General features: G+C 41.3%; 1 protein-coding gene across 6 annotated transcripts in view; it reads left to right on the top strand.

Moving 5' to 3' along the window:
- Positions 1-12974, top strand: part of CYFIP1 (cytoplasmic FMR1 interacting protein 1) — a 133219-nt gene that overhangs the window by 67043 nt on the left and 53202 nt on the right. For 5 of the 6 annotated variants that reach the window (XR_006293222.1, XR_006293221.1, XM_043554909.1 and 2 more), the window contains exons 13-17: positions 361-486; positions 8021-8187; positions 9221-9368; positions 10603-10756; positions 12211-12367. Coding sequence is in view for 4 of the 6 variants with exons in the window: in XM_043554909.1 (XP_043410844.1) it covers positions 361-486; positions 8021-8187; positions 9221-9368; positions 10603-10756; positions 12211-12367 (752 nt within the window). In the remaining 2 variants the exon portion in view is untranslated. Of the gene's footprint in view, positions 1-360; positions 487-8020; positions 8188-9220; positions 9369-10182; positions 10331-10602; positions 10757-12210; positions 12368-12974 lie in introns of all 6 variants that reach the window. The other variant, XM_043554911.1, reaches the window with a different exon arrangement.

Below are 12974 nucleotides of genomic sequence, written 5' to 3'. Positions count from 1 at the left end.
TTTAAGAGCTGATTTTAAAAAGAAGTGGTGATGAAATGGCTAGTTTTAGATATTCAACACAAAATATCCTGGACATTTTACCTGATATATTTCTTAAACCTGAAGTCACATGGCTAGAATGTTTTGCAGTTTTATGGAGATGAACTCTGGTGTGTGTGTGTGTGTGTGCGTGTGTGTGCGTGTGTATGTGTATGTGTGCATAGTGGATGTGTGAGCATGCATGCATGTGTGTGATTTTCAGATGCAGCTAATATTAAAAGACTAACCTTTGGTTACTTTGGTGATGGCCATGTCAGTCAGACCAGAAGGTAAGCATTTTACGTTCAGTGTGGATGTCTCCCCCTTTTCTGACCACACCAGTATTCATGGAAACTTGTGCACCCAACGGACAAGTACTCCAACAAGGACTGCCCAGACAATGCTGAGGAGTATGAGCGCGCCACCCGCTACAACTACACTAGTGAGGAGAAGTTCGCCCTGGTGGAGGTGAGGTTTGCTTTTTTTTCCTCCTTTGACTCTGGCCTCAGACTGTCTTCCCATTCAAAGCAGAGGCAAAATCTTGAGTAAAATTCAATGAATAGTTTCATGTTGTTGCTTCTGTATAGGACAGCCCTTTGTATCTGTTGTAGTTGTCAGCAGAACAATAAAATAGGATGTGAGTTTCTGGTTTCTGTATTGATAGCTCCCTGTGAAGATCAGGGGTTTGTTCACAAGTATCTGGGAGTAGGACACATCTTGGGGGAGGGGGCAGAAGAGGAACAAAATGTGGACCCTGGTGGTCTGAGAGGACCCCCTGTGTTTCCAGCTGTTGTCACCAAGTTCTTTGCTCTCACATATGTTGGCTGTGTTCCCTCAGCTCTGCAGTGTCTTCATGAGCCTTTTGATGAACAGAAGTTCTTAATTTCAGTGCCATCGAGTTTCTTTTCTTTTGTAATTGGACTGTTTTTTGTCTTGTTTAAGAAAACTTTGCATACCCTAAGGTCATAAGATATTCTCTTCTACTGCCTTCTGGATGTTTTATAATTCTGACTTTCACATTTAGATCTGAAGTTCACCCCAAGTTAGTTTATTTTTAAGTTTATTTATTTAAGTAATCTCTACACGCAACGTGGGGCTCAAACTCACAACCCCGAGATCAAGAGTCATGTACATCCTCTTCTAACTGAGCCAGCCAGGCATCCCTCTCCTCCCCCCGCACCCCAGGTTAGTTTTTAAAACATTTCTGCCCCCATTGCTCCATCTTGCCACCTTTGTTGTCAGTCAAGCGATATGGGTGTGATATGGGTGTGATTCTGGTCACTTTCCTAATCCATTGTTTTAATTGGTCTATCCTTGTTCTAACACCACCTCCTTCTTAATTACTGTAAGTTGATTCTGTGTCAGGTAAAGCAAGCTTTTCTGTCTTCAAGAGTTCCTTGGTTATTCTTGCCCTTTGTATTTTCATACAAATTTTAGAATCATTTTTTCATATCTCACAGTGAAACCTGTTGGAATTTTTTATGCATATATGAATAAACCTATAGATCATTTTAGGGGAGAATTGATAAATTTAGAATATTGAGTCTTTTATGAACATGATATATATCCCTCCGTTTATTTAGATTCTCTTTTATAATCTGTAAAACTCTTCCACATCTTTTGTTAGCTTTATTTCTAGGTGTTTGATATGAGATGGTATATTTTAAATTTTTTCTAAATGTTTGTCACTGCTATTTAACATGTAAATTATTTTTTGTATTTTTCTTTATATCTACTAACTTGTCTAAACTCATTTATTAATTGTAATAAATTATCCATTAGATTTTCTACCTATATAATCATCTGAAAATGATGACAGTTTTATTTATCCCAATTTTCCATTTTTATTTGTTTTTTAAGTCACACTGGGTAGGATCCCTACTTGTTAAAAAGGAGGCACTAGGCTTTGTCTCATTCCTCATCTCCAAGGGAAAGCTTTCAACATTTCACTGTATAATGTGTTTGCTACAGGTTTCTTAATGCCAACAATCCCCTCAGTTTAAGGAACTTTGCTCAATTCCTTATTTGCTAAGAGATTTTATTATGAGTTGATATTACTTCTATTAAACACTTGGCATCCACTGAGGTACTCCTGTGACTTTTCTCTTTCATTCCATTAATATGTTAATGTGGTTAATTTATATTGATTGTGAGGGTCTCCCCCCCCCCCCCCCCCCCCCCCCCCCCCCCCCCCCCCCCCCCCCCCCCCGGTTGGTTTGTCTTTTTGTTTTTTTGTTTTGTTTTGACCAGGTTTAATGTAGCCTTGCATTCCTGGTATAAACTCAACTCAGTCATAATAGATTATCCTCTTTATATATTGTTAGATACAGTTTGCTAATATTTGGCTTAGGATTTTTATATCAAACTTGATGAGTGAAACTGTCTTTTACTATCCCTTTTAAAATAAACCTTTTATTTTAAAATATTTTTGCAGAAAAATTGCAAAGATTATACAGTAAGTTCCTGTATACCCCACACCCATTTTTCACATTTTATATTAGTATTGTTATAATTAATAAACCCATATTGATACATGATTATTAACTAAAGTCCATATTTTATTCAGATTTCCTTAGTCTTTCCATAATGTCTTAATTCTGGTCTAAGATCCCACATTACATTCAGTTGTCATATCTCCTTAGGCTCCTCTGGGTTGTTTTTCAGACTGCCTTTGTTTTGAATGACCGGTCAGGTATTTTGTAGAATGTTTCTCCATTGGTATTATCTGATTAACCTGGGGTTATAGGTTTGGGGAAAGAGGATCACAGAGGTAAAGCACCATTTCAGTCATATCACATCAAAGGTACATGTGGTCAACAAACTCATCACTGTTGGTGTTGACCTTGATCACCTGGCCAAGGAAGTATTATCAGGTTTCTCTATTATGAAGTTACCTACACCTTCCTCTTACCCCTGTTCTCCCCTTTTTATGGTGTACTTTAGGGAAGGAAGTCTGTGCTCAGCTCACACCTGTGGAATGGGTAACATTACTTCTTTATAACCATCCATTCTAGTTTTCTGGATGCTGTCTTCATAAAACAATTCATTGAGGGCTCCTTTCTTTCTGTATTGTCTGTAGTCGTTTGTGTAAGGTTCATATTCTTCCTTAAATGTTTGCTAGCATTTATGTGATGGTTTTTGGTGATCAGTTTCTTTACCATGTACATTTTCTATTTCTTTTTATATCAGTTTTGGAAAGTTGTATTTTCAGGGATGGTAAGTCGTATTTTCAGGGAGTTTTCAAAGAATCTTTTAAATTTTTCTAATTTTTTTGTAAATATTTTTTAAAGTTATTTTTAACATTTATTCATTTTTGAGAGGGGGCAGGGGGACAGGATACTAGCAGGGGAGGGCAGAGAGAGGGGGAGTCACAGAAACCGAAGCAGGCTCCAGGCTCTGAGCTGTCAACATGGAGCCCGACATGGGGCTCGAACTCCTGAACTGTGAGATCATGACCTGAGCCGAAGTTGGCGCTCAACTGACTGAGCTACCTAGTTGCCCCTAAAATTTTCTATTTGTCGTAAAGTTTTTCATAATAAATTCTCCTCTTATTTTGTTAACAACTTTTTTTTTCTACATCATATGCAATTCATCTGTTTTGAAGTATAAACATTCAGTGCTTTTTTTTAGATATTCACAGAGTTGTGCAATCACAATCAAATTTAGAACATTTCTGTTATGTCAGAAAGAAACTTTGTACCCATTAGCAGTCACCCAATTCTCCCCTCCCTTTTGCCTTAGGCAGCCAGTCTGCTTTGTGACTCTGTAGATTTGCTCATTCTGAACAGTTCATATAAATGAAATCATACAATATGTGGCTGACTATGATTGACTTCTGTCACTTAACATAATGTGTTTAAGGTTCACACATGTATCAGTATTTCATTCTTTTCATTGCTGAATAATATCCCATTGTATGGATGTATCACATTTTATTTATTTATTAGCTGATGGATATTTTGGTTGTTTCTATTTTTTCACTATTGCGATTAATGCTATTAGCTTTTCTGGACTAGCTTTTGTATGGACTCATGTTTTCATTCCTTTTGATACACCTAGGAGTAGAATTGATGGGTCATATGGTAACTCTGTGTTTAACGTTTTCAGAAACTACCAGATGGTTTTCCCAAGTGGCACCACTATTGTATACTCCTATAAATAGTGTATGAGGGTTCTACTTTCTTAGAATCCTTATTAACACTTGTTAATTGTCTGTCTTTTTGGTTCTGGCCACCCTACTGGATGAGAAGCATATCTCATTATCATTATGATTTTGATTTGCATTTTCCTAACAACTAATGATGCTGAGCATATTTTCATGTGCTTGTTGGCAATTTATAAATCTTCTTTGGAGAAATGTCTATTCAGATCCTTTGTCCATTTTTTAATTAGATTTTTATCTTCTTATTGAGTTTTTTATATATTTTAAAGAGTTCCTTATCAGACATGATTTGCATTTTCTTCCGTTCTTTGGTTGTCTTTGACTTTCTTAATGGGGTCTTGGGAAGCATAAAGTCTTTAATTTCAATTAGGTTCAGTTTACTTATTTTTTCTTTTGCTGCTTATGCTTTTGGTTTTATATTTACGAAACCATTTCCCAACCCAAGTCATGAAGATTTACTCCTATCTTTCTTATAAGAATTTTATAGTCTTGTTTCTTACATTTAAATGTGTGATGCGTTTTGAGTTAGTTTTTTAATATGGTGAGGTAGGGGCTGTGTTAGAGGTTCCCAAAATTGCCCTTGGGCTTGATTTGCTAGGACTCACAGGACTGCGTAGCTGTTCTACTCAAAGTTATAATTTATTACAGTGAAAGTGATGAAGTTTTGGGGTGATGATGGGGGTTCGGAGCTGATGGCCAAGAAAGAATTCTTCAAGATGTCTTTGGTGTAAAAAGGTGATTTTATTAAAGCACAGGGACAGGACCCCTGGGCAGAAAGAGGTGAATTGGGATTGTGACAGGTAACTGATTATATACCCTCAGGTTGGCAAGGGGGCAGGGACAGTGTAAGTCTCTAAGGAATTTTAGAAGCAAGGTTTCCAGGACCTTGAGGGGCTAGCTGCTGTTAGGAAAACACCATTTATTACTGTTTAGTAAAACCTCGGTCATGAGACCCTTCCGATATATATCAGGGGTCATGGCTTGGAGTCTGATTACCAGTGTATATCTTGGGGAAGTTGAGATAAAGGAAGTTTCCAAAGGAATTTTTATATGTTAAAGTAGACTTAAAGGTTCAGGGGGAGGGGGGATGGGGGGTGGGCTGGTAGTGGTCAGGATAATGTTAAGCCAAGATTCTCTTTTGCCTCTAGCAAAGTGTCATCATTGAGGCAGCTGAGCTCCTAGAAGGAGGTCACTCTGCCAGTTTCAAGGACTTGTCAACGGGCTATAGGCAGTAAGGGAATTTAATTTTTTATTTGCCTTTGTTTCCCGTATCACCATGGCAAGCACTTAAACCCCTTTCCTTTGTTCTTGGGTAGCCAGGAGTGTCTGAGGAATATTACACATATTCCACCTGGGTGGGTCCAGGGGCCGCTGTTAGCCTGTACTTTGCCTTCAGCTTGCCTTATGATCCCTCATCAAAACAACACAGATTTAAATCAGCAAAAGGCACCTGGGCATAGTCTAGGAGAAACCAGATGCAAACTTCTAGGTATCCCCTACTAGTGCAGTTGTGCAGGATGTACTTTATTTTCCCAGCAAAGATGAATGGCAGCATGAGAAAAATGTTGCCAGCTAGGGAACCTTACCCAAGATCTTAGTGTCCAGGTTTAATAAAAAACCTCAATAAAGGGGGTTAATAATGTCAATAATGTAGGTCAGTAGTGTAGGCATGCAGCATGCCTGCATGATTGACCTCAGCTGCTCAGACTCCAGACTCCAGTGCAAAAATAGGTGTTTACCATAAATTACATTGTTGGTATAAACTATCTAGTCACACTGGTACTGCAGTGGCCCAGAGCCTTAGGTAGCCACAAATACTCTTTTCAGAATATTCGGAGGCTCAGAGGTCAGTTCCTAGGAGTTGGCCGAGGAAGGGCCAGTCCTAAAAACAGGGCTTTCTTGGGAATATGCAGGGTTTGATTATCTCAGTCCTCAGAGTTTATCCTTTCCTGCGTAGGAGTGTTTTGCATGTGGATATCTAATTATCCCACTACTGTTGAAAATGGAATATTTCCCTGTTGAATTGTTTCCACACTCTTATTGAAAATCAGTTGACTGCAAATTGATAGAAATGTGTAAATTTCTGAACTTCTATTTCTATTCCATTGACGTGTATGTTTATCTTATGTTGATATAGTCATATAGTCACATAATCTCTTAATACCTATAAACTGTGTGACAGTTGATAAGGTGTTTTGGGGTGATGGTAGAGTTTGGAGCTGATGGCCAAGAAAGAATTCTTGCATCATCCTTGATGCAAAAAAGGTAATTTTATTAAAGCACGGGACAGGACCCATGGGCAGGAAGAGCTGTCCCGGACCCTGAGGATAGAATAGTTACATACTTGGGAGTTGGGGGGATGTAAAGTCTAGAGGAAGTTTCCAGTAGGATTTTCCTGTGCTAAAGAAGACTCATAAGATCCTGGAGGCCTAGCTCTTGTCAAGCTAAGGTTGTTTTTTCCCTTTAGCAAAGCATGAACATTAAGACTGTAGGGAGTTCCTAGAGAAACATTTTACTCTATATTTGTCAATGGCTGCAGGTTATAAGGAATTTTAATTTTATTTGCCATTTCCTTCTTGCCTTTGTTTCCCCCATCAGTAATCATCCCCTTTTCTTTCTTAATGCTGGTAATTGTGGCTTGTCTATTTTTCTTGATTAGTCTTGGCTGGACATTTGTCAATTCTATTATTTGTTTACTTATTTTTTTAAACCGCTTTATCTTCATTGATCACCTTCTGTGATATGCTTGTTTTCTGTTTTGTTAATTTTTACTTTTATTTACCTCTAGTTCTGGGGGGGGTTATTTTGCTATTCTTTTTGTAGATTTATGATGAATATTAGATTATTATTATTTTCACACATTTTTGTTTTCTAATGTATGCCTCTAAAGCTCAAAATTTTACTTTTTAGCATACTTTTCCCACATACCATAAATTTTTAATATGTAGTGTTTTCATTTTCATTCAAAGTGGTTTGAATTTTATTTCAGTTAAAAAAATTTTTTTTAATATTTTATTTATTTTTTGAGAGACAGAGAGAGATAGAGTGCGAGCAGGGGAGGGGCAGAGAGAGAAAGACGCACAGAATCTGAAGCAGTCTCCGGGCTCTGAGCCATCAGCACAGAGCCCTATGCAGAAGATGATAACCTGAGCCAGTCTGATGCTCAACCAACTGAGCCACCCAGGCAGTTTTAATTTGAATTGGGGCATTTGCCTTTTTTTGGCAGAAATCCCCCCCACCATTAGAAAAGCAACACAGAACCATCAAATAGATCCCTAAAGCAAACAAATAGAACACTAGAGTATGTAGTAAGCGCAGTATATGATGCTGCCACAGAGATGAACTTTAAGCATTTTAGTGTAGTTTCTTCCAGGCCTTTTTATGCATATTAATTTAGCATGCTGTTACTGTTTAACAAGTGGAATTTGGGCTATAAACTTTTATAACTTCTTTTTCTTTTCCAGCTAATAACATATTTGCTTTCCTGAATCTTTTTTATTCTTTTTCCTTTAAAGTCCTTCACAGGGCATGTGCCTTTATGCATTTGGGAGTGCTTTGAGTCAGTCACCAAATTCTCTGTTAGCTCCATGTCAAGCGAAGCAGATCCATCCCTGCCCTCAAGGCACTCATGGTCTAATGGAGTCAGACCCAGGCATAGGGACAGCTACTGAGCCAGAGCTCCTGAGAAGAGTTACAGGGTAGCAGCTTCAGAGCAGAAACATAGGAGGCCAGGGAAAGGTACTATGCATGAGAGGGAGGCAGCTTCCAGGTGCAACTTGGCATCACCTGAGAAGGAGCCATCATCCTCCACCATACTGAAACTCATGTGTCCGCCTGCAGGTGATTGCCATGATCAAAGGCCTGCAGGTGCTAATGGGCAGGATGGAGAGTGTGTTCAACCACGCCATCCGGCACACCGTCTATGCTGCGCTTCAGGACTTCTCCCAGGTTACCCTCCGGGAACCACTGAGGCAGGCCATCAAGAAGAAGAAGAATGTCATCCAGAGGTCAGCCTCAGTGTAATACCTCCCTGTGAGCTTGGAGTCCAAAACTGTAGAATTAGTTTAGTTTAAACAACTGTATAGTTACATTTTCATAAATATGCTCAATGCATTTATATTCAACCTTCAAAATCCCTTCTGGTAAATGTCGTCTAAGATTTTCCATCTCAAAATGTGTTGTCTTTAAGTATTTTTGCTTCTGTTCTTTTTGGCCTGTCCTACAAATTGGCCAAAAAATACATAGATATTGCAGACATCTTGTAGCGATCCTGAGCTAGTTTTCTCTTAATATTTAGCCTTTTAAAGTTGTCTTTCAGAGACATTTATGTACAATGAAGCTTACAAGGGCTCACAAGTGTATTGATTTCATTTTCTTGCTTTATAATTGATGTGTTTATCACCTGGCTTGGTATGATTTTTAGCATTAATAAAATTTTATACTGTGAGTCTTCCCATTTTGCTCATGCTTGCTGTAGTAGGAAGCTAACCACATGGGAAATGTATAGTCTAAGAGTAACTTGGGTTTTAACTAGAATTTTCACCACGAGATAGGATAGGTACATCTGCCAAGTGTGGTGCCTATGGGGGGTCTCCACATGGTGGGATGGGAGCATGTTTCAAATGTGTCCGAGACATAGACCCAGTCCCCACAGTTGTGTTGGTGACATGTTCCTTTAGAAATCAGGGAATCAGCCAAGGGAGGTCGAGTTTCAGCTCCCTAGGTGGATGTTTGTGGTCTGTCCTCTTGTTGCCCTTTGCATGACAGTGTTCAGGAAATAAAACACCACTTCCAGGCTAATTGATGCAAACTGCAGCTAAGTCAGATCTTCTGGGGCTACTAATGTCTCAGAGAAAACAGTCTATCCAAAGATAATTTCACTTTGAACTGGTCCATTATCATATCCCACACTGTCCCCAAAGGAAATCAGGTGTGAAAATTGGTTTTCCAGCTGTGTTAGGTGAGGAGATGCAGTGATTGTAAAAGTCCTGAAGCTATAAGTGCTCCATGCCTCACTGATGACTTGATGGGGCTGTTTAGTGTTCTGCAGGCCATCAGGAAGACTGTGTGTGACTGGGAGACGGGGCACGAGCCCTTCAATGACCCAGCCCTGCGGGGCGAGAAGGACCCCAAGAGTGGCTTCGACATCAAAGTACCCCGGCGTGCCGTGGGACCCTCCAGCACGCAGGTTTTCATCCTCCCTGCTCCCCTGCTCTATCTGTTCCCCTGAGTGGGCTAACCCAAAGCTGAGGGTTGGTAAGCAAGACTGGGAGTAAAATGACATCACCACTTCTGCTCAAGATGATCAAGTATTGCCTGTGCCTTTTCTGCTCCTTGGTTTCCTGCCCAAGTGAATCTGGAGCATTCTTGTGATTCTCAGATTTGATCATTTGCATGCAGAACTTAATTTGACTGCATCAACTCCTATCACAAAAATGTGGATGAAAGTCTATGTGTCCGTATTTATGCTGTGTTTCCTGATAGGTGTTTAAATGTATGGTTATAATTTTTACATTGGGCCTAAAAATGATTGTTTCTGAAGATAAAACTTTTAGAAATTTAAGAATATACCTTTTTTGTATCCCTGGTCTTAAGCCACCACTGCTCTTCTCTCTCCTGCCATGCTCAGCCCCCTGCTCCCCAAAAGCAGCCTTATTCTGACTCTCATATCTGATTTAGTATGTCCTTCTGCTTTTCTCTTCCCATTTTGGGATGTAGTACTTCTTAACTCATCATTCTTCTGTTGAGGGCTTTTATAATCCCTTCTTGCCAGTCTTTCAGAGAACTACCAGCAAAACACATTGTTGGCTGTAAATGAAACCTCTCAAATATCTGGGAGAAAAGCATTTGGCCCACCCAAGGAAGATGCTTGTCCTGATTCTGTCCAGTGTGCATGCACCCTTCCCACCCTCTGTTCCCATGTGTGTCTCCCCACCCTATGATGTGTGTGTCCTGTGACTAACGGCTCTCTCCCACCTCTCCCCCCATCTGTCCATGTCTAGCTCTACCTGGTGCGCACCATGGCGGAGTCCTTGAGCTCTGCCGAGCTGCTGAGGCAGCTCAAGTCTTTGGGCATGGAAAGACTCTTGCATGTGGTAAACGCGTTTCTGAGGCAGTCCTACACCTATCCGCCTCTTTTAACCTTTGGTGGTAAGACATCATTTGTTTTTCTTGTTGACATTATGGCACGGAGGTGAATTGCTCCGTTACAAGTCCTTTCTCACAGGCAGCACCAACTTGGCTACTTAGATGGGCGCCCAGACCCACTTTGAGGAGCTGGCATAGTGGTAGGCTTACTGCTGCAGCCTGGCTCTGGTCAGGGCATAGCACAGTAGTCTTTCTCTTGTGGTTTATCTGAGTTTGGTATAACTAATGTGCCATGTATATTTTCTCCCCCACAAATGTTTCCTTGGATAATGCAGCTTTACATGGTGAGAACCATGCTAGAGTCCCTCATTGCAGACAAAAGTGGTTCCAAGAAAACCTTGAGAAGTAGCCTTGAGGGGCCCACCATATTGGACATAGAAAAATTTCATCGAGAGTCATTCTTCTACACTCACTTGATTAATTTCAGTGGTAAGAGCTACTGCTGACCAGCGTCTGGCCCAGCATGTTCTAACACTAACACTGTCTAGAATGCTTCTGCTGACCATCCCTGCTGTGGTCCCTCACACACCCAGACGATGATCCATGTTGTAACCTTCGTGGTATTTCCTTGCCTGTCGCTTTAAATGCACGGCTGACAGGGCTCCTTCCATGTGGCGTGGCCCTTAGAAAGATGAGGGCCGTGGGCCTGCAGCTGGCTCTGTGACCTGAATGCAAAGCCTTTGTAACCCATACAAGGTTAGAAACACAGACAAATGTCATCTGTCACCTGGCTCGAGAACAAGATAGTGATGAATATGAGAAACAACCTCCATGAGCACTGATGTGTGGAAGGTGGCAGATCACCTTGACCAGGGCATTGGGTGGCTACCCTTTGTCAATGTGGAGTCTGTGTTTACTCCAGTGCTGCAGCAGCTTCCTCAGAGCAGGAAGCCTCTATCTTGGCTGGGAGTATAGTGGGTTTGGAGTAAATAGTAAGGCTTTTGTTTTTCACTCGTCAAATGATGGAAACTTTTTTTAAAGTTTATTTATTTATTTTGAGAGAGAGAGAGAGAGAGAGAGGAGTGGGGAGGGGCAGAGAGAGAGGGAGAAAGAAAGAATCCCAAGCATGCTCTGCACTGTCAGTGCAGAGCCCGATGCGGGGCCCAAACTCATGAACTGCGAGATCATGACCTGAGCCAAAACCAAGAAGACGGATGACTAACTAAGCCACCCAGGCACCTGGAAACATTGTTTTAAAAAAAAATTTCTGTTTTGCATTAGATAGATTTGTATTGAATATGCATGTAATGCTGCATCTTTATCCTAAAATAAAGTAACACGGTTTATTTATCCTTTTATTATTTATTTACTTACTTAAGGTTTACTTATTTTTGAGAGAGTGAGAGAGACAGTGTGAGTGGGGGAGGGGCAGAGAGAGATGGAGACACAGAATCCGAAGCAGGCTCCAGGCTCTGAGCTGTCAACACAGAGCCCAACATAGGGCTCAAACTCACAAACCGTGAGATGACCTGAGACAAAGTCAGATACTTAACCAACTGAGCCACCCAGGTGCCCCTATTTCTCCTTTTAAAAAGGCCATTTTCCCCCTTCCCAGTCCCTCAAAGAAGCTCACAGGGTTGACAAGGTCCCATTGGCAGGTGGTGGTATACCAGACCAGCAGGGGCCAGATGCTGAATCTTCTCTTTTTGTGAGCAGGAATGTGCAATGTCTAGGGTGGCTTTGCTTGCAGCCACTTTGTGGTTGTCTCATCCCTAGTGTGAAGTGCCGTGTGACCCCTCCCTGCTCATATCTGCTCCTGCATGGCTCACGGCTGAGATTGAAAGAGTCAGCATCTCACACATGCCCCCCTCCCACCTGAGATTGTCCTGCTGAGTCTTTTCTGCTTGCAGAAGATTAACATGATGTCGTTTGAATCCTTCAAGAAACGCTGCAGCAGTGCTGTGACCTTTCACAGTTGTGGTTCCGAGAGTTCTTCCTGGAGCTGACAATGGGCAGGAGGATCCAGTTCCCCATTGAGATGTCCATGCCCTGGATCCTGACAGACCACATCCTAGAGACCAAGGAGGCATCCATGATGGAGTGAGTGCCCTGTGGGCCTGTTTTAGTTATTTGTGGTAACCAGGGACCGTGGTGGCATTTGGGAGCTGGGAGAGGGAGGAAGGGGCTGGACTGTTTTCAGCACTTTATTTGAAGTTGTCATACTTGGGGTAACACTTCAGAGATTAATACAAGCAATGGATTTCTTGGCTTTAGACTCCAACTGGAACATAGCAGAAGTCACTAAGTCCCACCATGTCCAAGTAAGGCCCTGGGGACTCAGCTAAGATCAGCAAAAGGAGATGTGGCCTGGCCTTTCGTGTGGCACAGCCTCTGAGCCAGATGAATTTGGGAGAGAAAGTGTTAATTGAACAGCTTTGTTTTGTGGTCAGGACTCAGGGCCAACGGAGGGGATCAGAGATTTTGAAAATATGAGGTCCATGAAGGTATTCTTGGGAACTGACCCAGCAGGTTCTTTGATACACAGAGCAAATGTCTTTGTCTTTGCCTATGCACATCAGTTCTTATGTGGTGGTCAGGAGGATGGCCTTCCACTTTCTCTGGAGTGGCCATATCCTTTGTTCTACAACACTGGAAATCTAATGCAGAGGCCTTGGCATGCCTCTTTGTCGCATCTTTGGAGTTGAAC

The sequence above is a fragment of the Prionailurus bengalensis genome, chromosome B3, assembly GCF_016509475.1.
Source record: "Prionailurus bengalensis isolate Pbe53 chromosome B3, Fcat_Pben_1.1_paternal_pri, whole genome shotgun sequence".
Lineage (NCBI taxonomy): Eukaryota > Metazoa > Chordata > Mammalia > Carnivora > Felidae > Prionailurus > Prionailurus bengalensis.
This window is presented reverse-complemented; position numbering and strand designations above follow the sequence as displayed.